The sequence below is a fragment of the Grus americana genome, chromosome 2 (genome assembly GCF_028858705.1).
Source record: "Grus americana isolate bGruAme1 chromosome 2, bGruAme1.mat, whole genome shotgun sequence".
Classification (NCBI taxonomy): Eukaryota; Metazoa; Chordata; class Aves; order Gruiformes; family Gruidae; genus Grus; species Grus americana.
The window spans coordinates 56,184,920-56,210,774 of NC_072853.1; the positions used below are offsets into that span (position 1 = coordinate 56,184,920).

At 38.2% G+C, this 25,855-nt stretch overlaps 1 protein-coding gene across 1 annotated transcript; it reads left to right on the plus strand.

Annotated features, from left to right (window-relative positions):
• The first annotated feature begins 86 nt into the window (after positions 1-86).
• RAB12 (RAB12, member RAS oncogene family) lies at positions 87-24,920 on the plus strand. Its single transcript, XM_054816418.1, has 6 exons — positions 87-546; positions 13,926-13,986; positions 21,327-21,465; positions 22,015-22,104; positions 23,060-23,164; positions 23,678-24,920. Exons 1-6 carry the CDS (start codon positions 303-305, stop codon positions 23,789-23,791), a joined length of 753 nt encoding a protein of 250 aa, XP_054672393.1. The 5' UTR covers positions 87-302; the 3' UTR covers positions 23,792-24,920.
• Positions 24,921-25,855: the final 935 nt, after the last annotated feature.

The following is a 25,855-nucleotide window of genomic DNA, read 5'->3' on the forward strand; positions in this document are numbered from 1 at the left end:
CCCCGCCCCCAGCACTGCGGCGCGGGGCCGCGGCTCCGGCGCTGTAGAGGGCGCTGCGCGACCGGGCGCGGGGTTGGGCGCGCCGCTCTCGGCGGCGGCGCAGTTCCCGTTCCTGTTGCTGTTCCCGTTCCCCTCGGGCCGGGCCGGGTGAAGGGCCGGGCGGCGGCTGTGTGTCGTCCTCGCTGCCCCCTCCTCCCCCTGCCTCGCAGTCGTCGGTGCCGGTGGCGAGGAGGGCGGGAGCGCGGGGCGCGGCGGGGGCGGGGAGGGAGCGCGGCGCCAGCGCGGCGCCGCATGCGTCGCTGATGGAGCCGGGCTCGGGGCTGCAGCAGCGCAGGGTGGGGGGCGGCGGGCTGGACCTCGGGGCGGGCTCGGCGGGGGGGTCGCCGGCGCTCTCGGGGGGGCAGTCCCGCCGCAGGAAGCAGCCGCCGCGCCCGGCCGACTTCAAGCTGCAGGTGATCATCATCGGGTCGCGGGGGGTGGGCAAGACCAGCCTCATGGAGCGCTTCACCGACGACACCTTCTGCGAGGCCTGCAAGTCCACCGTGGGTAAGGGAGTCCTCCGCGCCGCGCCCCGTCCCGTTCCTCGCTGTGCCCACCCTGCCGCAGGGCCCGGCCGTGGAAACACGGGGCTCGGTGTGGTGGCCACCTTCCCTGGCCCTTCTCCCGCCTTCCCCCACGTGTGGGCCCCCTCCCCACATGCCTGCCCGAGGCTTTCCCCTCAGGGGCCTCGCAGGCCTCCTTCCCCTCAGGGTGCGTGGTGGTCCCCGTCCCCTTCCCGCCCAGCCTCCCGCCTGCCAGAGTGGAGTTGCGTCGCCCCGGGTGGGTTCCTTGATCGTGTGCCGCTTCACAGTGGGAAACTCGTGGGGTTTATGTTGAGGGAGCCCTTGGTGTCAGACTTCCCAGCTCTTGATGGAAAGATCGTGGAGGTCCTAGTTGTCTTTGCAAGTTTTGAGAAGGTATGGGGTATCCTGTTTCAGCATTACTAACAACAAAAAAACCCCACAGTTTAAAAAAAAATAGGGGTGGTTGGTAAAACAGGTTATTGTGCTCAAGTCTTAGATGTTGCGTGTAGGGAAACAGAAGTATTTCAGGAGTTGAAAAGTTGTACAGTGTGTATTCAGCGTGGTTGATGGGACTTCAAATACTCTTCCAGACCATAGTCTGATTAACTCCAGATTGCTGTTATACCTTCATCGAGAAACGCTCCATGATGTTAGATCCAAGGAGATTGATGTTTTGGTTCTTGAAGAGTAGTACCTCTTGAGCACACTGCGTGTTTTGCTCCTCATAGAACTAAATGGAGAGCAACCTCCTAGTTCTATAGTGTGCCGTCTTATTCATGGTTTAGTCATCTGTACTGAGTCTTGGAGGTAATTTAATGCCTGCTGTCTTTTAATACACAAATGTGTAAAGGGAGGAAAACAAGCTAGTTAGTCTGCGTTGTTATTAGAGTCCTACGCTTGGAGTTGAACTCTTGAGTATTGCAGCAAGGCAACTGTTAAGTCTGTGTCATTGGAAAACACGTGTGCTTAGCTTAATTGTAGCTTGGAATGCGAGGAAACTTATAGTATCTGATGGAAAGTGATTACATTGCCTTTTAGAAATGGAATTATTACTATCCAAAACTATCTTGCCATGACAAATTAATACACAGTTACTCTTAATTTAGTTTTAATGTGTGTTTTGTCAGTTGTTTCATTCTTTCCTAGGTCCTCTAAAGATCCAAATCTGGTAGTGCAGATGAGCACTGTTAGTGTCAATACATTTTTGTTTTGGAGTTGGTAACTTAACCTTGTAGAAGTTAGAAAGACAGTGGTAGCATATCAGAGGCATAATCCTCAAGTGGCGTGTCGTAATGAAGAAATGCTGATGTCTTCTGTCGACAGGCAGATTTTAATATATGGTACAGCTGAGGAAGTAGAATATTGGAATGTATTCTTTATAAATTCTCCAGGTCTATATATTGTTTTGAACTCATGTGCATCATCTTTGGGTTGGCCTACATTAAGGGTTCCTTCAGGGCTGGGCTGCTCTGTGTAACTAGGATTAGTTTCCAGATGTGAATCTTGAGAAGTAAGAGGAAGTACTCTTGATCCTGGTCCAGACTTCCAGTCAGGTGCCTTGTAAGCAAAGCTGATTTGCTAGATAACAGAGACACTGATTGAAGCAGAGAAGCTTCCTTGTTTTAAAAAAGAAACAGGAAATAAATGATGGTATGCTGCTAGACAGCAGATTACGTAATGTTTGATATACCAAGTGTGCCAACATAAAGCAACATAGGAAAATCAACTTGTGCCAGAATACACGTAGAAAGACTTGACAGTAATGGCATTCTTTCAAGGTCCTCTAACTAAACTTGAGAGCTGTTGAGATTCCCCCAGATCCTTTGACTGTTAAATGAAAGAGCTTTTCATAGTCAGCTTGCACCCTGCTTTTTTGCACTATAGAGTAAGAAAAAGTAACCTCTGCTATTTATATTTCATGTAGATTGAAAATAACCCGCACTCTAAAATGACCTCAGTTCAGACTTTAATACACAGTTGAAATCATAAAGCACTTTCTTTGTCACCACTTACTGCGGTGTTTTTCAAGAATTACAAGTGGAGAATGTGTTTTGAAACATTGTTGAAAACCCTGTGACTGATCTAATTTCAGAGGAAGTTATGTAAACTGAATATACCTTGAGATTAAATTTGAAGACTATGTAACCAAACAAACAACTAAAATTTGCTGTATCTACCTTATATTAGCGAAGCTGTATTTCACATGGAATGCTAGAATACATATTTACTCCTTTACCTTGATATTACTTACTTTTATGATTTTATATTAAATCTGTGTAAGTATAGGCCAAACAGAACGACATTTAACACCTCAACCTTTTGTATGAAAGTGTACAGGCTACTTGGATGTCTTCTCCAACAGTGGGACAATTGCAAACGTCCAAAAACTTCAGCTGTCTCCTGTCCCTAAATGCTGTTTAGGATAATAATGCCGTGTCACTGAGAAGTGGAGTGTTCAAGGTGTGGATTCAATTAAGAAAGATATGGTATTTTAATGCTAATTTAAGAAGACTACATTGCCAGATTGGTAAAGTAAATTCTATAATAAAAACACATCAACATGTCTTCTCTCTCATCTCAAATACTGAAGTTCTTTGAAAGTGTTCGAAAATAGCTTGGCAGATTTCAGCACATTATTCATAACGGCACACAATGTGCTGTTGATCTAAAATTCTTTTGATGTATTTATTTTGGGCATTAAATTAGTTGCATAGAATATTGTGTCTACTTAATCTGCTATTTACATAGTACTGAGAATACTCAATATGCTCAAATATTTACTGATTTTTGCATGTGGTTGTCAGATGAGAAATAGATGTTGTTGTTTACAATTTTATGTGCTGGGTCTGAATGTTTGTTCTTACTATTAGGTTATAACTTATTTTTGTTCCTTGTTTGGGCAAAGAAATTGGTTTTAGAAATGTTCCTCTGTACCTGCAATGATGTAAAATTACTCTCTTCATGCCAGTGTTAAAGCCAAAGTAGTTACGGTAACTTCTTTTGTATAATGGAGGAATGCTTATGTGAGGGTAATATTGGCATCATATTGGCTTTGTCAACAAACATATATATACATATACTTTTAAAATAAAAATCTCTGTTTATGATTTGTTACCTGACCCCCATGCACCTGCATTATTCACACAGGAGCAGAATCCAAAACTATCACATGAAGGTTTTTCAGACTCTTGACAATTAAAAACAAGTATGCTAAATTCAGCATGAAAAAGGATGGCCTTTCCAAAGGTAGTGGATAAATACTCATTGCCACATTTGTGAGAAGATTCAAAGATGGGTCGTGAAGGAAGAGTTCTTGCCTTTGCCTCTTCCCCCCTCCCTCTTTTTCTATCCCCAAAAGTAGTTCTTATCCCAAAAGAAATACATCTTAATTCAGATTTCCATAGTGATGTTGTTAGAATTTATGTATTAATTTTTAAATGGTGCTATCTCATCCTCTCTTTCGTCATAGTCCCTTTATTTCTCAAAGTCCTCTGTTCTCTTCTCACCTTCTGCCCAGCTACTGCTCAGCGTCACGGGTGTCTGTCCTACCTGCATCCACCACATCTTAGCTCATCCCCAGTCCTTCTCCTGTTTTTCTTCCCTGAGAGATCTACAAAATTCCTGTACTCAGCAGTATTTCCTGCCCATCTAATTTTCCTGCAGGCATTATGCTTCTCTCTGGGTTTTAATCTCTGAACCTGAGGTTCCTGCTCACCCAAACCTGAGATTCACCTCTCAGGCAGCTGACTCTCCTGCTCCCTCAAATCAAGTTGAGCTCCTCAGCTTTTCTTTTATGTGCTGGCTTAGTGTGGAAAGTTTCTGAGGCCTAGTCTTACCCTTTAGCTCTTTTCCACCAGGTCTGAAAGCACCCCAGGAAAGAGGCCTTGCCCTTGATACTATCAGAACACTTTGGGTGCCCTGTGGTCATTGCTGGCTACTACAGCACCACTTGTAGTAAATGCTAAAGCTTCCTTCAGTCCTGGTTTACAAGCAAAATCGTAGGTAGAGTTACTTAGCTGAGTTTGTAATGGGAAGGCTTGTTGTGGATCAGGATGGGAATGTTGTGACCTCTGATCTGTTTTGGACTAATTGTGGCCTGTGGGATCCAGATCAGTGGCATGCAAATGCACTGCAGTGGAAGACTCCTTTGACTTTACAAAAATGCTCTTTGTCCTTGTTTCACCTTACTTTGATGTTCGTGTGAAATGGTATGTAAGTTGGGAACTCATTAGATTTACCAAACTCGGTAGCTTTTTCTTCCAAGCAGTCTTTTCCCTATCAATTCTTATTAAAATACCCATGTCCATGCAAAATGCCTAACGTCCATCAAGTCAACAATAGTGATGGTGAAAACTTTAGGTTTATCTTTTACCAGAGCAATCTTAAGTAAGGCAGCTTCTGGTTTTAAGATATATACACATATATATGATTACACATATGTACGCTTGTTTGGGGGTTCTGTCACAATTCAAAGCCTTTCTTCATTCTCTTTATCCTTAACATTTAAGTTGTTGGTCCACATTTTTTAAGTTTCATTCTCATAAGCATGTCATATAATGTAAACATACTCATTTAAAAGGATCAGCCTATTCATTTAAAGACTATCAATGGTCATTTTTCAGAACTGCCCTTTAAGTGGCTTGTAATTTTTTTAGTTACCTAGTCAGTATTTATTCTCACAAGCACTGTAAACATGGTATGTGGCTTACTAACCTTTTGAAAAATATTTTTTTCAGTAAATTATAATAAAAATTATGTTTTAAAACCAAGTCTAGTAACTTGATGTAATCTGAGATGAAGAGCAATCTACATAGAATTTTCAGAAAAACATCCTACATCAACTGTATGAACATTTATCTTTTTGCTACATGTTGTATGTGCCTGTGGGCTCTTTCTGACAAGTATAATTAATTTTAATTTTTCTTTAAAGATTTTTTTTCTTTTCCATAAGATGGCACTGAAAACTTAGGTGGGGTGGGGAGAGGGAAGAAGGGGTAGAAACAGATGTCTCTTGCTTTAAAGCACATAATGAGAGAGTATCAGTAAGATGTCCTCGCTCTGTACTCGGCTCTGTACTCAGACTGAGAAATTTTTGCTGGTTTTGTACAAAAAAAGGAAGAAAGTTCTGATCAGTGATAAGTATTTCTGTGAAAATTGATCCTTCTTATCTTTGCATGTGCAGGGTGTTAATACCTATCTGTTCTTATATATTGGCTTTTTGGCTAGTGCAGCATCGTGTAAATAGAACAAACAAATAGCTTACTAATGGTGTGCTGCAATTCCTTGACAAACAACAATAGAGGAGAGCGGGAGACTGGAGACTTGCACAGAAAACTATTTTGTCTTATACAAATCCTTAAGATAATTAGGGAGCATGTACGAACCTGCCTTGTTTTTCTTCAATTCTGTAACCGTAAGTTTAGGAAAAAATGCAACAGAAGCCTGTGTTCCCTGGAAGCTGCCTTTCACCTTTAGGAGCAGTGTTGTCACTTGTAATGGACACTAGAGACTACAGCAACTGAAAGCACCTGGCAGGTGATTGCCCTGGATGTGTCAAGTAAGCGTATTTTACAGCATTCGGTGTAGTCAGCAGTTGTTTTTTGTGCATAATCGTTTGAATCCTCATAAGGTAACAAAACTATATTCTAAAATAGGAAACTGTAGTCAGTAGTTTATATAAATTATCAGGGTACAGGACTAGGGTTTTGGGAAGGTATGGGGTTTTTAATTAACAAGAAGTTGTGAAAAAGAGTAAATTTGAAATTAACCTTGTTTTCTTCATTTGTAAACTAGATGTTAACTTCAGCTGATAGAAATATTGAGGTACTGGGTTATATCAACACTACAGAACTGTCAGAGTACTGTGTAGTCCCTAGTCAGTACATATATGAGAATACGCAAGTAAAACACCAGGCAAAATGAAGAGGCCACTTGAATGGTGCCAAATGTGGAGTTTAGTTTGCAAGGAGAGTGGAATGCAGCTGTCAAACTCAGTCTCCGCTGTGAACAGCTGAGCGCGTCAGTAGTGAAGGAAAAAAAGCAAATAGGGCCATATGATTCTTGGTTACGGACTTTCTTATTTCTTTCTGGGAATTGTGACCTTAAATGTTGATTTAATGAAAATAGTGCATGCACTATACAGAATAATTGTGGGTTTTGCTAAACCGTAAAATGGAAGAGACAGACTTTTTAGAGTGCCTTTCATTACAAAAATCCTGAAATCTTTGTAAACTGTCTTCACGAGGCTGTCCATAAACAAGAAAGAGGATTAGTATTCCCAGTTGTTAAGATTGCAAGTATTTAACAGCATATAGCAACACTTTTACAACTTATTTCTTCTGATATCCCAAGGAGTGGGAAACTTGATACCCAAACCAAAATGCTAAGTTCAGTCTCATTTTGAAATAGGTTCTGCCTTTTTTAAATCTGGATAATGCTGCTCATGAAATAAGTTTGATTTTTCTTCACATTCAGTTTTCTTTCAGGTTAGGTACTTGTAGACCAATAGCTCACTGTGTGTTCCTGTTCTGTAATTGGAAGTCTTGAAAATAAGACTTGTTCAAGAAGGCACAAAGAGTCTTATTCCTTTCAAGCTCCCCTTCCACCTCATTCTGTTTATCAAAATTCTGGTGCATGCTTTGAACTTAGTACTGTAAATAGTGTCAAAAGCCTACATTTTGTGAAAGGCTTTATAACCTTACTGTCCATGAGAATGTAAAGAAATAACTTCCTCCATTCTCATTGATTTTGGACCAAGCATCTGAGATTTTTAGAAGCTGTGTATTGGACGTTCAAAAATCACTTGACAGTTTCCTAAAACCTCATTGTAATTACACCTTCAAAATGTAGTCACTGCATGTATATTACCAAATCTTTGGGTTTTTTCTGTTGATGGTGTATCTGTTTCATTCTGGTCTGTAGCACAGTTGCCAGCTGAGATATGGGTACACTTTTATTTTAGGCGAGCAGTCTCAAATGTCTGCATGTTAATCATTCTAGAATTACATGCTGAAGCTTTATGAACAACGTATTTTACCTGCCTTTAAAACAATCCCCAAAATGGCTGATATCTGACTAACAGTGCTTCCAAATCTCTCTTTAAATTCTTTGAATTTATAACATGCAGTTTGAAAGATGTATTTTTTCTTTAATGTGTTTTAAAATTTACTGCATGTCCTACAGCTTCAATTAAAATAAGATACAACGTTTATGGTTTTTTTCCTTGAAACAGTTTTCATAACCTTCCCCTGTCCCCACATGTGCCTTTTGTTATTGCTTGCTTCCCCTCCCCCCAAGCAAGATGGTAGAAATCAGTATCAAAACTATTGAGCATCTTTTCATTGACTTCAGTAGTTTCTGGATAGATGTAAGAATTGTATTTAGTTACAGACCAGGACTAATAAAGATGGTTCTTACTTCAATAAGCACGTGACCTCAGTTGTCAATTGTAGCAGAAGTAAGAAAATTTGTCTGTATAATGCTGTCAGATGTACAAATTAAACTGTCATAGCCTTAGAATTATGTCTGTTCTAATGCTTAATTAGTGTACAACCTCTGAATTTTTAAACTGATTATGTTTCTTTAATGTGGTCTGATTATTTTTCACTGATTGAATTGCTTTGATGCAAATCACTAATAGGCCTCTGTAAATTTAATCTATTGGAATTGATTTTAGTTGGAGGGTGTTTTTTGTGCTCTATTTCCATCTGTTTTCCCAGTTCCTCCTTTAACTTTGTTATCAGGAAGTCTTGGCCTCCGAAAGGTCACTCTGTGTGCATTAAGCAAAACAGTTTCCACCTCCTTTTTCTGCCGCTTAGGAAAAAAAATATTGAAAATGTAAATGCAAAATGCATAGGAAGACATTTCTGCACTGTTTGTTTTATTTCTAAACAAATTCTTTTAGCTCTAACGAGAGAGGCTAGACCCAGTTGTGTGTGTTTCAATTTGTGCATTAGTCGATAACTTCTAGTTCCTGTCTGGGGTGAAAAATTAGTATATCGTAATTTGTTCTGGCCTAGACTTCTTTTTTTATTGAATTTCAGGCTCAAGTTTGGAACAGGCTCAAGTTTGGTTCAGTGACAAGATATGTCATCCTCACCAACTTGCCCTTATCTAGAACTTCATTAGTGCACTTCTATTTTGAGTGTCTGTTCTCTTTAAGGCTGTTTATTTTTGAAAGGAGTGCAGACAGTTTGCTTAGCTGTGTGTTTAATATACTTTTAAAAAACTCTTCTATTCTACTAGTCCTTTATTTTCCCTGGAAAAATTATAGTTTCAGTTGAGCGCATGTTGTAATAGATGTTCTCATTTGCATGAAGCAAATTTTTAATTCATGTGCTAGTAACAAAAAGATATGCTTTGTATAAAATTTTGAAAATCCTTAACTAATAACCTTACACACACCACATAAGTGCTGCTGTACTTAATGCCTTATTTGACATATGTCTAGCCTGCGGGAAGAGGGCAGCAGCTCATTTGCAGTTTTAAGTGGTAAGGCAAGCTGAATCAGTATACTTTGAAATGCTTAACAGATACAAAATGAGAAACCCAAACCAGAGGCTGAGATCTGTATTTCTGTGCCTTTTTCATTAGTTCCTCTATATGTATGGGCTGTGTGTTTGGATTACTGAAAAAGGTCTTTCCAGAGAAAAATGGGGGTCAAAATCTGACATTCAAAATGCACGCCTTTAATAGAGGTGATGGTCCAGATTTACCATGGTGTAGTGTAATAATTTTAGAAATAGAAAAAGTGAATGCATTGATTGCCTGTGGTCCATTCAAGCCTGATGTATGGAGAGGAGGCTGACTTTTTAATGGGAGGGAAGATTATGATGAGCTTTTTAGTTTCCCTCACATCACTGTGACCTGGCAAAGGGCACACTTCAGTACAATCATAAGCACATGCACTTGTTGGCTTCAGTGGCATGTGTACATTTGGTTATTCGTTGACAGTAAATTAGCCAGCAGGCGTTTAAAATGCAAACTAGGTAGCATGCAAACCAGCAGTAGTTTGTTGAGGTTGTAGCAGCTAAAGAGAGCCTTGTAAAATTCTTTCTTTTTATAAGATGTGTTGTTCAGATTTAATGCAATTGTCAACAGTAATTATTGATTCCTCTGTTTTATTGAACTATATATAAAACCATGACCTCGGTTCTATTTGCATAATTAAGGACACGAGATGCTTAAGTGGCTTGTTTGTGTTAGCTGCTTTTGACATCCTTTTAGGGGATACCAGCCATAACTGGAGGCGCATGGTGGGGAATGTGTTGGTGTAGCTGTGCTAGTAGAGTGTTATGCCAGGGCGAGTAAGTCCTGTCTGTCAGTGCACACGTTCCAGCACACCACTGCTTGTGCAGCTATATAGCTTCAAGACTGGAGCAGCCTCTGGTGGGTTCGAACACAGAAAAAATGTTTCATAAACTTGGGTGTTATTTGTGGTTTGGAATTTGCCTTAAGGGAGTAGTGACTGCAAGGACTACCAGTATCATTACAAACAGTATGAAACTTGAAAAATTCCTGAGAATGTGCCTGTGCTTAACAGGTCTTACAATTAGGTTAACGAGACTGAGAAATACACATCTTGCTTAGAGCAACTGTAAATTAAGAGTTTGTCGAAGCAAGGGTTTCTAAAGAATTTCTGAAATAGTGCTGGCATGAACACTGTAATATTACAAAGTACTTCTTTAAAAAATCCCACCATTTACTAAGAGTAGACTTAATACCTTCTCTGTCCCATGCTGAATAGAGGTGCTTAAAAGAACTGTTTACAGTTATTCTGCTGAAGAATGAGAGTTTTCAGCAGTTGGTCCAAATCTTGTGTTCTACAACTGCAAGTACAAAGAACGTGAGACTGGCTTAAGCATATGCGAATGGGAAGGTGCAGTTGTCCAGCTCTCAATGTCACATGTGACTAATAAGTACGTTATCTGTAATAGTGCAAAGTGTTTGTTTCCTGATTGACTTCAGAGAATATTAATAGTTTTTCATCTTGTTTTTAATAACTGGAGTAATTGTGTGGATAGCAAAACTTTTCATTTAGGTATTTTTATTGATGTTGATCAAGCTAAATAATTTGTTTCATTGAACTTTTTCTTAACTTGAGATGATATTTGAAATTAAAGTGGAAAACAAATTATTGTATTGTTGTTTTAATTATCAATTTGTATGTGAACTCAAAGTACTACCTTTGGCAGGTCTATGGTGAAGCATGGTAATGAAATTTGACAGGCTTACAAATTTGTTTCTTCATGTGCAAAAGGAAAGTTGCCAGATTTTTTTCCTTGGGTGTTGGCATGCATGAAGCTTTTGGTATTGTGTTGATGCTTGCAGAGCATTACTAATTATAAAAAGTAGTTGAGCAACCTTTGCTTAGTTCTGGCAAGCTATCTGACATAAGTGTTAAATGATTCAAATAGTTCTGTAGAAGAATCTGCTTTTCCAAAACTGGTACTGGTTTGCATTGTTCGTTGCAAAATTTAACAGTAGGGAAATGTTTCATGGTATGACTTTAAGTTGATTAATAGAAAGATCTGCCTTTGAAATAAGAATGCTGTTGACATTTATTTTGAAACCATCTCCTTAATATGTAGGCTTTTTTCTACTTCATTTCATTCATATGTTGTGCCTGTTAGTCCCAGAAAGTCCTGAGTTGAAAATTTACTTTATTGGAACAGCTGGATTTTCTCTCCATAGTTCGTTCATTATTATTCCTTTTAATAAAATAGAACAAAACCTTTTTGTTCCTTGGTTTGTGTAAGACAGCAGTGTATATTAAGCACTTCTGTAAAAATAAAAATATTTTGTTGACAAAGTTGGTGAAACTTACATGAAATTCCTGTGATGGGTTTTAATACACAATTTTGGATTAGAGGCAGTTTAGACTTCTTTTTTGTGTGTGACAATAGGGCTTTTTCTTGACACAGCAGAGTTGTATCTCAGTGCTCAGATCAAGCTCCTCTGCAAGAATAATTGTTAGCCTAAGACAAGTATACCCACCTGTATAAGCATCATAGATTCTTTTTTCTAGTTATGTTTCTGTGGGAGAGAAACACTAGATGTTTCAGGTGAATGGCAAATCATATAGTATCTTGTCTATGAGATAGTGGCAGGATTGGGGTTGAGACATGGGGGAAATTATATTCGAAGTTCCTTGAGGAAGGGAGAGGTTTGAAGTAATTTCAGTTAATACTGATCATCTCTTTAGCAAGTTAAGTTGCTCTCTAGTAGACAAAGCCGTGACCATTAAGACAGTTGCATGTTATAGTTTAAGTGCATTTATATAGAGAAAAGGTTTTTAACAGTAGAAATGGATGTGTGTTTCTTTAAAAAAAAATATCTCATTAATAGAAAAGCAGTAATTACAAGAATTCTTATTTCCCACATTTTAGATAAAGCATAGCTGGATCATTTTACTTTCTTCTGCTTTTACACTAACACAGGTGGTGGTTTTTCAAAAGTGTAGAAAAATATTTCTTAAAGTTGTGATTAATAAACGCTCTGAAATTTTAATCATTCTAATATTTTTTCCTCAATTTGCATATGAATACTTGAAAATTACCATCAAATTGAAGACTGTATAGTCCAAATCAGTTTATTGCTTTAGCTCCTGTATTGCCTGAGAACCCTGCTGGGGTTTGAATGGGATACATTTTGGTAAGTGAAGTGTAAACATCATATGTCCTGAAAAGCTCTACAAGAATTGGTGAGTAAGTGTGCTAGACACTTTTAAGGACATGGAGAAGGAGAACAAATGCCGTGGTGGTAACCACTGCTTTTATCACTGTGTATTGTGCAACCGCAAGCTGTTTGAAGGGATTTTTGTTTAGGAGAATGAAGATCAGTGATCCTTCTGTTTATTTAGTCTAGCTGAACAGTGGCAAGCTGCTTTGCAAACTACAAATAGAATTGAATGTATTCTTTACATTTCAATTAGTAAAGTGTATCTGTTTTTTTTAAACTTAGTCCATTTTGTTGTCTCGTACCAACAACTTTACAGTTTTCATGGTTTAACTATCTTTAAAAGCGCTTTGAAATAAATGGCAAGTCAACAATGTGTAACTGGTTTTAAGGATGTAAAATGCACTTTTTTTTTCCCCTACCTAAATTTTCAGGAGTTTTGAAAAGCTTTGTATAAGGGCCAAGTTCAGTCCTTTCTAGTAAAGTTACAATCCAGTCTTGACTCTAGCAATATTAGCAGGGACACTTGGCTTTTACCACAGGTAGACATTAGGAGAAAGTGTAGTTTTTGTTAGAGAAAATACAATTTTTTTTCCTCTTTACTTTCATCCCTATCCTTGGTATACAATTGTACGTGAAATAGCAAAAGTGTTTCCAACATGTTATGCTTCTACACTTCTGTGTGAGTTTAAGTGTACCAGTCTGAACCATGTTCTCTTGTCTTTTTATTTCCCCTTTTTTGATTTAGCACTGTTAGGAGGGATGGTGTTCAGAAGGAAGAACTGAAGCAAAAATCTTCATACAAATGTATACTAAAATGAACTGGTTCACAATCTACAAACGTTGTGATATTCTAGGACACTTATACCCTGAAATATTCTGTTAGTTGAGGTGGTAATCTTTTGTGTCTGGGTATTGTTTGACCATAGTATGTCTTACATGTTGATTGCCAGCATTATTTTTTTTATAGATGTAAAATCTTTCTGTATAACAAGGTCTTCATGGTTCTATCTTTGATACTTAGCATGCATTCAAAATGTGGCCGGAGTTTTGAGATGATGGATAAAAGTACCATACAGGTATAAATGAAATTTTAAAAGTCAAATACCCTCTCTAAATCTAAGCATTTTGCTAATAAATATTTACAGGAAGTAAGAGTGACAGTGCTGATAAACTTCTTCATAAACCAACCACAATTCCAGCACTTCTACTAAAAGCGCTTTACTGATGCTAAGCATCCAGCCTGGAAATCAGATGTGTATTGTTCCCACTTCACAGATAGCAAAACTGATGTGGAGGTATTGGTTTTGCTCCATGCCTCCAGGGCATCTGTGCCGGTTGGAAGTAGAGCAGGTTTGTCTTTGACAGTCAAGGTGAATAGGGGAGAAACAAACATACTGTGCCTGTTGTTTTACTGTTATGTTTGGTTTACCAGCTGCTGGAAGTGTTGAACAAAGTAGAGGGTTTATGTTGTGATGCTGCCAAATTGGATGGCTCACATAACTATATAGCCGTTGTCACATCCCCATGATGTTCCTGAGGTGACCCATAATGGTGCAAACCCTTCTGCTTGTTCAGACTGTTACTAGTTGATACTAAAAAACAAAAATCACAAAAATAATAATTACACCCTCATTACTTTTGCTTCTTATTCCTCCTTTTCTGTTTACTGTATTTTATTTATAGGTGTTGATTTTAAAATCAAAACAGTAGAGCTAAGAGGAAAGAAAATTAGATTACAAATCTGGTAAGTAAAACAAACATGCAACCAGCAGTATGTTTTAATTTTTATGTTCTAGCATGAATTAATATGCTTGTCTAATACTATTAACTGTTATAAGCTGGTTTAGCTCTTACCTTATTCCTCCTCTCCTTCATTCCCACAAGACTTAAGCAAAACCAAAGAGCTCTTAGATTTTTCTGAGGGTAAAAGAGGAGGAGAGATAAAGTTAGAAATAGGACATGAATGTAATTACTGAAATGCTAATGCATCAGAGGTCTTGAGCCCCTTTTACAAGAAGAATGGTATCACCTACACAAGAAATAGAACAGGAGTTCTACAAACAAGAAAAGGTGACTGTGTTAAATAGACACTAGAGAAAGTACCCTTTGTTTTTTTTATTTATTTTCTGGACTGTTTAAAACTAACCTTCATTGTAACAGCAGTTATAAAACAACTGTGAAGTATTTTCTAAGGTGTTTTTCTAAAAGTTGGTATAGGCGGTGCTGTTTCTTCAATGTTATATTAAATAACTTTCAGGTGAAGGGCGTTCAAGATTAAGTAAATTATATCCACTCTAAACAGCACTGAGAAGCAGAACAATCCCATACAAATAAGACTCTATACCTTAACAGGTACCTATGTCCTACTACAGAAAGCTCAGTCTGAGCTAAGCTTTTCCTTTCTGGAGTAGGTTACATGTTTTCTGATAATGATTCTCCATGTCAGTGATTAATACAATTTATATTGTTTGGAAATTATTGAGCTTAAGAGCACCTTTGTTTTGCAGAGTAGTACAATACATAAACATTGTTATGAGAGAATAAGCCAGCTATGTTCTATACATTAATCTTACGTACTACTATGTAGAAGCTTAGCTTCGGTTTATTAACAGTGCTTGATTTGTAATTGGCATTGTAGTTAAACTGTTAAAGCTGCTAACAATCCATAGAGGGGGGGAAAAAAACCTCTAAATACAGTTGTTGTTACACTTTTGGGATATTCTGGTGGTTTCTCATTCTTAACTACATGGATGCAGTGAATTCAGCTTACTAACTCCTCTTGGCAGGTCACCATCAACTCTGTCACACCATGTGTCTGTCTTGCTTCCCTCTGAGTTAACTGCTGCTTCATCTTTGGTATCATCAGTCACCTAACACTTGAATGTTAGTGGCATGTCTTCATCCGTCATCTGTCCCTGTTTGGAAACCTATCACCACAAGGCTGGCAGTTGAGCCAGCAATTGTTAGCCAGGGTCTGCTGGAGCTGACAGAGGTAACAAAAAATTCTGATATGGAGATGCTACTGTACGCCTGATAGGAATTCTTGCTATGAAATGTGCTAAGCTTATCAAACAATTTCTTCATGTTTAATAAATATAGGAGAGATGTTTTGATGGAAAAGAGATGTTTAAACCATTATTTTCCACATATTGAGAATATGCTAGTAGGATATAGGAAACTTTTAAAACTAAAAATAGATAGGTTGTTAAAATGTGACCATTACTTCTGTGCAAAACCCTGCTAAAATAGTGGAGAAAACACACTGTAAAGAGATAATATTTTAAAATATAATAAAATCCATGAACACAACATGCTGCTCCTAAGTGTCACTCTCTCCAACAGTGGCTGTTAAAATGCTGTTCTTGTACTTAACCCTTAAAACTGTCTTGACATACTTCTGAGTTTTTTGGAAAAGCAATGAGATAACCACTCCTTTTGCTAATTTATTCTGAAGTAATTTATCCTGAAGTTGTGTCTGTTGTTGGGCCTATTTATAAACTCGTATTATCATAGGATCATTTTGGTTGGAAAAGACCCTTAAGATCGAGTCCAACCATAAACCTAACACTGCCAAGTCCACCACTAAACCATGTCCCTAAGTGCCACATCTATACATCTTTTAAATACCTCTGGGGTGGTGACTCAACCACTTCCCTGAGCAGCCTGTTCCAATGCTGTTCTTTTGGTGAAGAAAGTTTTCCTAACGTCCAGTCTAAACCTCCCTGGCACAATTTTAAGCCATTTCCTCTTGTCCTGTTACTTGGGAGAAGATACCGACACCCACCTGGCTACAACCTTCTTTCAGGTAGTTGTAGGGAGTGATAAGGTCTCCCCTCAGACTCCTTTTCTGCAGGCTAAACAACCCCAGTTCCCTCAGCCGCTCTTTATTGTACCTTCAATTGTTAGATTGAAAGAGGAAAACAATTTACCAAGTCAAACATTTGGAAATTTAGAAATGCAGACTTAAGCTGCATGGTTGATCCTAAGTCAGTTGGTCTCCTTTCATACCTACACAGAAACAGGTATAAGGTTGCTCATACTTCCTGGTAGTCTTATGTACAATGATTACAGTAACTTTACTACAAAAAAACTGTTTTATTTGGTGAGATGGGGAGGAGAATGGAAAAAACAGTAAAACTCATGGGTTGAGATAAAGACAGTCTAATAGGACAGCAAAGGAAGAGAAAATAATACAAGCGGTGCACACTGCAATTGCTCACCACCCACTGACCGATGCCCAGCCTGTTCCCAAGCAGTGAACACCACCCCCCCAGCCAACTCCCCACAGTTACATATGGAGCATGACATCATATGGTATGGAATATCCCTAGGGCCGGTGTGGGTTAGCTGTCCTGGCTGTGCCACCTCCCAGCTTCTTTGGCACCTCCTGCTTCCTGGCTGGCAGGGCTGAAAAGTCCTTGACTGAATTGTAAACACTGCTGAGCAACAACCAAAACATCAGTGAAAGAAAATTAACTCTATCCCAGCCAAAACCAGGACACTGAGTAATCTGGGCACTCAGCTGACACAAGTCAGCTTCTGGCTTACTCTCTGGAAGGACCTGGTTACTGAAAGCTGTGGTGCTGTGCCACTGCACCCAGTTTCCTGCTGGGGAGTCAAAGGGGCTGTCTGGTATCTCTACAGGTTTAATGCCCAAGGAAGCCAATGACCTGGCAAGAAAACAGTCTTGATTTGCTTCTGACGGTTGTTTAAATTGGTGCATCTCTCACATTCTGCCAGCTCAGCGTTTTCTAATGGACAACTATTGTCTTGGAAAATCTCTGGGATGAGGGGTAGTCTGAGAAAAAGATCACCTGTCCTGGAATATAACAGAATGTAGTTCCTTCTGTTCAGTACCTCTGAAATAAATTATTTCATGTAATAAAAGATCTTAAATATATTTGTGGGGTTTTATGGGAGGAAAAAGCTCAGCTTGACAAGCAGAATTAACCTCTAAATTGACTTAAAAACATTTTTAAAAATGTTGCCTGTAGGTTCCATAAAAGCAGAGAGCATGTGAAAGTGTTAAATTAGTGTTAAATTTTTATTTATGTTTAAAAATATTTTCCTTTCTATTGCCACTTCACACCACCATTCATAAAAGTTTAACTTCAGAGCCAAAGTGTTTGTTTCAAGCAACTGTTTTAGGTAGACACAGAGAAAAATCTATGTAGAACAAAGATTATCCAAACCTATTTTAAGAGCAACTGTATTTGTATCGTATTTCATGCAGTGTGAAATAGTGAGAATATGACAAGTCAACACTTAAAAATGGACTTTGTGTGGGTTTTTTATTTGCTTTTGTTTGGTGTAATGTTTGTTTGTATTTTTGGAGTGATGTCTACTTTCTGTTTTCTAAGCAGAAAAACAGAGTCAAGCAGTGGGGTTTTATTATTGCAGATTATAGATAGTCAAGGAGTCATACTCTGTTTCTGATTACAATTTAGAAATGCCAGTGTTTTTCCACTAGAACAATTTCTTGAAAAAATCAATACAAGAAAACTGCTTTTAGCATTAAAAAAGTAATCTGCTGTATTTTTTTCAGTGATGCCAAATCATTGATCAAGTTGTAGTAATTTATTATTTGGACTTCTAGAGTTTGAATAAAATTGAACTGACTTACTCTATTATGTTGATTCTGACCAGAGCAAATAAAGAACTAGGCAGCAGTAAGTATCACTTACAAAATTCATGCAATTGCATACTGTTAGCCCCGTTAAATAATGCTCATCTCTTCTTCCAGCTTTCCATTTGTGCTTCAATAGCTATCCTTACTAAAATACTCCAGCTGCAGGAGTGTAATATATTGATGAAAATAGCATAAGAAACTTAATTGCTCCAGCACTGCACATAAAATGAAGGCATTTTAAGTTGGATATGCTTTTAATATTAGCTCTGTGTTAGGGGTTGCCATTTTTTCCTGAATATTGGAAGAATTTACTGCATGTTTTCATGAAAAAGAAGATAGCACCTGGTAGAAGATGAGATTTTCCATGTGAAAGATCAACTTGACACTCTTCTCAAACTGCAGTTTATTTAAGTAGTTTGGGGTTGCATTCTAAACTTATTGTAGAAATAATTTTACAATTTTCACCTTACTATTTGTAGGCTAGTACAATGTTAATGTAATGTTAGAGACTGCAAATTCAGCTTATTTTCTTCCAGTTTTCAAAGGAAACAAAAATTTTAATATCATGCTTACAATCAGAAACCTGTTGACTGGTTTGACTTAAACTTTCTGCAGCAGTAGAGGCATTGGTTGTGTGAAGTGTGGGAAAGTCAATGACTTGAAGCAAGACAAAGTCAGCCACCCATAATTCACTGTAGTTAATGTGACTGGCAGGTGACAGTCAGCGGCCATCTGGCCATGTAACGTACGTAGTGGGCAGCCAGGCTGTCCATGGGTGTTTTAAAGTGGCCACTGCACCTGCTGTGTCTCGGATAGCCAGCAAGCCACACTACCAGTTGTGTGATACTTGGGTGAATGACCTACTCAATGGGGAGTGCAGAACCTCAGGGTACAGCAGTCAGAGGAGCAGCAACCTGGGAATACTATAAACTTAAGAGCCTGAGGGTGTTGTGGGGTGAGGAGAGGCTGATAATACCAGATAGACTTGAAGATAGAGATACAACACTTGGCAAGCTAGGGGAAATGCAGGGTTGGAGATAGCTGGAGTGACAGAGTGTAATGTTGTGCAGCTGGGTCCATCGTCTACCCCTAGGCTTATCCAGTGTGTTGATGACTGTCTTCAGAGAGAGTAGTTGAACATCAGTGTATTTATTTCCCCTCTGTTTTTCTAATATAGGAACTGAGTGATCTGGTACCCTGGTAGCCCCTCTGTGATGGTGTTGCTAAAGGTCCTCAGCACTGACCTGTGGGCACAGCCAGGTGACTTGGAAATACCCCCTTTATTTCTGTGTTCTGGTAGGGGCAGACCAGCTGGGGAAGAAAAAGGAAAAAAAAAAAAAAGGCAACTTCTTCCATTTTTCTGGCCAAAGCTAGAATTGGTGCATTCTTCCACGTCGGGTACGCCCTTCCACCTGCTGCCTAGTTATATATGCTCAGAACGATGGAACTAAAGCGATGCCATCCTTAGTAAGCTTGATTGGTAGGCTGGACAGTATCAACAGATGGCAGGGGCTACTCTGCAAGGTCATAATTCTTAGAACTCTGTTCATAAGCACTGAAGCAATGTTATCCATATGTGGAAAATCAACGGTTCATACTAGAATTTTTAAATTTTTCATGGACTGAACATCCAAAGGACCTTTCAAAAAATAAATCTGACCATAGCAAGGACATAATGGAGGAGAAAAACAGAATTATTTGCTTTGAGTAATACTTACATATGTAATTTCAGCTGCCAGAACTTGTATTGCTTTAATAAAAATGCCTCATTAGTGATAAGCAACCAATTAACCATCTAAAGCTGGTCTGAAATATTACTAGAGCTTTACCTTATTGAAACAAGCTACCTGTTTTTACATTCTGTGGGGTCCCAAAGGTTTGTATGAATGTAATTCTGAAGTTCTGAGTAGAGAATGAGATTTGAATAAAAATAAAATAAAAATGGATGCAATAGGAATTTGTTCTCTTCTGCCCTATATTGCAATGCTATTGGCTTGCAGTGATCTATTAGGCAATATTTTTCCACAGGCTACAAAGCAGAGATTTCAAATCTTTTTCTAGTGGACACTGCTTTACTTTGTGAAACCACTAGCAAAGACTTGTTGCTATCAAGTACGCTTGTGGCAATTTCAGGAGAAAGTTAAGTACTTCACTTTTAAACCTGCTTAGCTAAGATCCTTAAAGATTTTGTGAAGCACAAGATAGGTTTGTGATAGCTTGTTCTACTACTTGCTGTGCATAAACTTGAAAAGAATTAGTTCTTCAGGACAATCAATGTGGCATTTTGTGAACATAACTTGGTTTTTTGGTAACAAGTGTTTCAGGTCTCCATTGTTAATCTCATTCCCAAATTCATCCTCCTCCTCCTTTTGTCTAAAATGTGACTGCTAAAGAGAGTTCCTTTGAACTTTTGAGTCCCTACACACATGCTCACATTTCCCCCATCCACCCTTAATTTTGGTCCATCTTTTGACTTGCTCTAACACTGAAATTTCAAAATTATCTGTTGACTCTGGGAGCTGAACTCAAGCAGCAAATGCTTGATTGCTTTGGAGCATGCTGACTTATCTTCCAGTTGTGATATCAGTCACATTTTAAGACTTAAGGTATGCACCAGCTATTTTTTTAATATAACTGCCAAAAATCTTCCATAAGCGGGCTTGATTATATGATTAAAAGCAATTCACAGGTTTTCATGGTTCAGTAAAAAATCACCCTTCTGTCTCATCTAGTTTGGAATATAAACTACAGCCAGTACAGGCAAGGTGGTGTCCTTGCTGGAAAATAGTCTCCAGTGTAAATGCACCCAGACTAAAATACACACAATGCTGGAAGTGAGAATGGAAATGCTATTTGAACACCTCAGATTTGTAGATGTAAGTGTGAAAGCCACGTATCTACTTTCAAAAGCCATGCCACAGAGTGGTTGCTCACTCTTTTCATTCACTTCTGCCAATAGCCTCTGCGCTAGTTTTAGAACCATGGCTGAATTGCTGTGGTTGCTCCAAAAAATGCTCTGAAAGCTTGAATCATAATGACCAATGCATTGCTCATTTTATAGTTGGGTGTCCGGCTGTGTTAGTTTGATAAGCATGTATCCATTTCTTTTCTTCATTTTTTCAGGGCTATTAAAAAAACCCAGCCAACCAGCAACACAAAAACAGCTTCATCTGCTGGTACATTTTCATTGGACAGCTTCATTCCCAGGCACATGTAGAACTGTTTGGTGGCCTTTCTTGGTGAAGTTAGTGTGGGATACGTTGTCCCCATATGAAAACTCTATGATTGAAAGTACTGCTCCATTTTTTTGCCTGAAATTCAAATATATAGAAGGGAATGTTCAATATAGAGTGTCTAATGAGGGTGAGGGTGCTTTTATTAAAATGTAAATAAATTTATTCTGTACTTTGCAAATTGGTGAAATATTTGTGCCAATGTTTGCTGCTGCTTCTTAGGGACACAGCAGGTCAGGAGAGATTCAACAGCATTACCTCAGCTTATTACAGAAGTGCCAAGGGAATTATTTTGGTGTATGATATCACCAAGAAGGAAACATTTGATGATTTACCAAAATGGATGAAAATGATTGATAAGGTAGGTCTTAAGTATTTTCTTTTTACATGTGTTTTTTTAAGAAGCATTTTTTTTTTCCTCAAAGGTACTCTGTAAGACTTTTAACACCATTGATATAGGATTATTAAACTAATGCCAACTAATTTTCTACTGGATTCTGTTAGCCAGCATTTAACATTAATGTGGGTTTGTTGCAAAATGGTTGTCCATTCCTGCTTCCTCAAACTAGAATCAACCCAGTTAGAAGTGTCAGTGGAAATCTGCAACATTACTCGTTTACCTGTGCACTGAGGGGGAAAAAAAAAGTTTTATTTCTTGTCTGTGAAATAAGGTCATTATATTCACTCTTAAATAAACTGGAACAACTAGTTCTTGAGTCATGTTTTAAAAATGTAATTTAAAAATTGAAGTTAAAAATTGTTGAAATAATGTTTGGAAGAAAATTATGTAGGTGTTCCCTATTATACTAAATATTCCTATACTAAGGAACAGCCCTTTCTTAATATTGTGTTGGCATTACAAAATCTTAACATTTCTAGGTTTAGTTGATTAAAAATGGTTTAATTGCAGTATGCTTCAGAAGATGCAGAGCTTCTATTAGTTGGAAATAAACTGGACTGTGAAGTTGATCGAGAGATTACTCGACAGCAGGGAGAAAAGGTAAGATGAAGTCTAACCAAATTCTTAGTTACTGTTAGAAGCAAAAGTGCTGTGGCATTGCTGCTGATGGTCCATGGCTACTCTTGTTCACACTGTTAGACCTAAGGAGCATACTGAGAGTGGTGGTAATCTGTCAAAAACCATTTTATAGAATGTGCAGTTATATGCTTTCCTGCTGGAGCAGCATGTCTTTCCTCTGAAGAAAAAATAAAGTACAAGTTGGCTTACACTACACAGTAGTGCAGGGGATACTCCTTTTTGGGCTCTGACAGAGGATATAGTGAAGACTTGAATTACAAATGGAGATATCTCTACTCAGGACATCTTTGTGAGCCTTCTAGACGTTTGCTTTTCAGTAGTAGTTTAGGACAGGCAACAGCCCTGCTTGATTACTTAGCTCACCTTTTGGCTTTGTGTTTCTTTTGTTCACTTTCAACTCCAAAAGCTGTAAGGAACCTGACAAGAGAATATGTTTTAGCATGACACTCATAGCACCATTTTGATCAGAACACTATCAGTATGGACATACACATACATTTTCCTTCAGCTACCCATCATGTGTTTGGAAGTGAAGCATTTTCTTTTAGAGAGTCAAGGCTAGCTCTTACATCTGTACTTCCCTCTTCTGCATTTTAATAATAAGGTTGAGATTAACTTTTCTTGCTTTTTGGCTATCTACAGCAATCCATGTCAGCTGAAGACACAAATTTCTCAGATTTAAGTCTGGAAAAATGCAGCACGCTTTTCCAGTAAACCAATTTTAAGTGAAAATTAGCTATATGTGGCAATATTTTCTGTACCTTGAAGATTCAGGATTATTAATTGAATTAGACTTCAGTCACAGATTTGGGGAAAGTTGTGGGGTTTTTTAAAGGTTTTATGAGGAGTGTATGCTTGCTGTTTGTTGCTGTTTGTGCATATCTTCATGTAGCTATTTTATTTTCTCTTCCATCAGTTTGCACAGCAAATAACTGGGATGCGGTTCTGTGAAGCAAGTGCCAAGGATAATTTTAATGTGGATGAAATATTTCTAAAACTTGTTGATGACATTCTGAAAAAGGTAAACTATTCAGGTGATAGTTCCTCTGACCACCTAAATGGTCGATGTTTAAATGACGACTGCAGGTTCTTGTTGGGAGAACATAGAGGGCAAGCGTACAGGGTCAGGTGAAGTTTTTCGTTAATATGTAGTGAGTATGATGTAGTTCACAGGCTCTGCCGAACCCTTCAGTTAATAAATACTGCTGTTGAATTTGGTATACATCTGCTCCTATTCGCGATACTTCCTCTTTCCTCTATATCAGCAACTGACTCTACATCTGCCTGCTTTCACTTGCGGGCAGTTCTGTTGTAATTTGTTGTAATTGCTTTAGGAAGTGGCTTTATTTCAACAATGTCTGGTAACTTTTCTTTGAAAGAAATTCTTAACGTGACTTACTTGAACGTGGTTCACTAATAAGAACCAAAAGCTCGTTAAATTGAGGTTTTGCCTGACAATGGACTCTTGAAACGAGCAATTTGCGCTGAGTTCTATGCAGATGACTGTTTACAGGTAATTTTTCTTTTCTTTAAGATGCCACTGGATGTTATAAGAAATGAGTTGTCCAACAGTATCCTGTCCCTGCAACCAGAGCCAGAAATCCCACCAGAACTGCCTCCTCCAAGGCCACATGTCCGTTGCTGTTGACTTGTTACTCCATACAGAGTGAAAAATAGGAGCGGGAGGGTAAAGAAAGTATCTGTACTACTCTGCACTACAATCATTTGGCAGTTTCTTGTTGCACTTTGTTATTCGAGTCAGAGCTACACACTAACTTGTAAATATGCAAATATGCAATCCTGTGTAGGATTCAGCTATAACATTTAATTATTACCCCCCTCCCTCACAATGATGTTTCATTCATTGCCCCAGTGTTATAAATACTGTACAGTCGGTGGGGGTTTACCACACTTCCAGTCGAGGAGGAGGAGAAATTAAATCTATACCTATTCTTGACATAAATGTTGTAATAGTTCTTTGTTATTATAAACAGGCAGGCAGAAGCTCTTCTGGTATGAAGACAAGTATATGGTGCTTTGCTAACTATTTTAAAGACAATTTTTTTAAAAACAGAGGACTTTATGTATAAAGCTTCCATAATCAACATTATGTTTCCTTTTAATGTAGTGAAAACATTTTTGGCTGTAGCATCCTCTGCTGACTGGATTTATTGAAAAGCTAAGTTTAATTTTTGGCAGTCTTTTATTTATTTTGTTTAATGCTGCACCCTTTCTTTGTGTACCAAGGCATCACATCTGGTGCAGATCTAAGATTGCACTCTGAAATAGCATATATAATTTTCTGCGTAAGCATAAACTTGGTTGCAAGAATCATTAAGTTTCAATAAAAGAATGAAGATATATTCAAGTTCTAAAAGAAGGTATAAAAAGCAATGCTGCTGTCCTAGACAAATTCTTGTAAAAAAAAAAAAAAGAAAATTAAGATGATACATTTTCCTGTGTTAAGGAATATATATGTGTATTTGTCTGGACATCTGTAGGGTTGGGGGGAAGGGAACCTAAGATAAAATTATTTTCTTTCCTAATGGTGGAAATTATTCCCATCAAGCAAATACTGTGTTAGGTTTTTGTCTGATAATGAATTTGTGAATTATATCTTTGGTATATCTTTTATTAAAATGCACTGTTTAGTTTAGCTGTGGTAAATCAGTAGTTACATATTTGAATAACTTGGTGTGTCCTGAATGTTGTGGTATTGAAAAACATTGTGGTCTTTCTAAACTAATGAAGTGCAAATAAAATTTTGTATTTATGAATGACAGTGGAACTGCACCTGTTATTAGAATGGCAAGTATCAAATGATGGGTAAAAGGTAGAATCTGGAATATGGAACAACGCTTGTTTTAATTTTGTTATGATTTAATTTTCAGTTTGACAGTTCCTTTAGGTGTAGTTAGAAGAGCAGCAGACATTAGTTGTTCACCTTGATCACTGCTCTGTTGGGAGAGCAGCTGATGACCTAGCCCGGCTGATATCTTCAAATAGCATGTGACTGCTTGTCATCCTATCTTAGCAGGTGGTCACCAAACTATTAATTACACTGGCAACACAAGTACAAACCAGTCTTTTTCACACTACAGCTTCTCTTCTTCTCGTTCTCTGGTGCTGGAACCCATTTTGTCACTTTTGCCACTCTGCTAGCCAGAACACTGGCACTGACCAGTAAGGTATACCACTGACTTAAACAGCTTCTCTCTGTTTTCTGGAAGGAAAAAAGACACAACAAACTTAACATTAAAAAATAAAATTAAAAATTGAGCCCTTATTTCGCTGAGTAAGCTCTGACATTCTGAATACAATACCATGCAGGTCTTTAGCACATCCAGATTGCAACTGGCAAATTAAGGAAGCATGGTTGATATGTGTGCTTATGTCTTCTGCCACCTTGTGCCTAAACAGTTTGCTTTTTTACATAGTAAACTTACAGTTTACTATCATTGGTAAGATAGAATCAATTTCTAAAGCTCTTGTGGGATTTCTGATGGTACTGTGGGCAATAGCAAGGAAGGAAAAATTATGGAAAATGAGTTTTAACTTGACAACCATTTTATTTTAGCTGATTTGTTTTTATTTGTACTTAGAAACTTGTGATTTTTTTCCTGCAGTTTTTGAATTTAATAAAAATTAAGAAATTTGACTTAGATACACTTTCTTGTAATTCTGTGCTGTTTGTATATAGGTAGATTGGGAT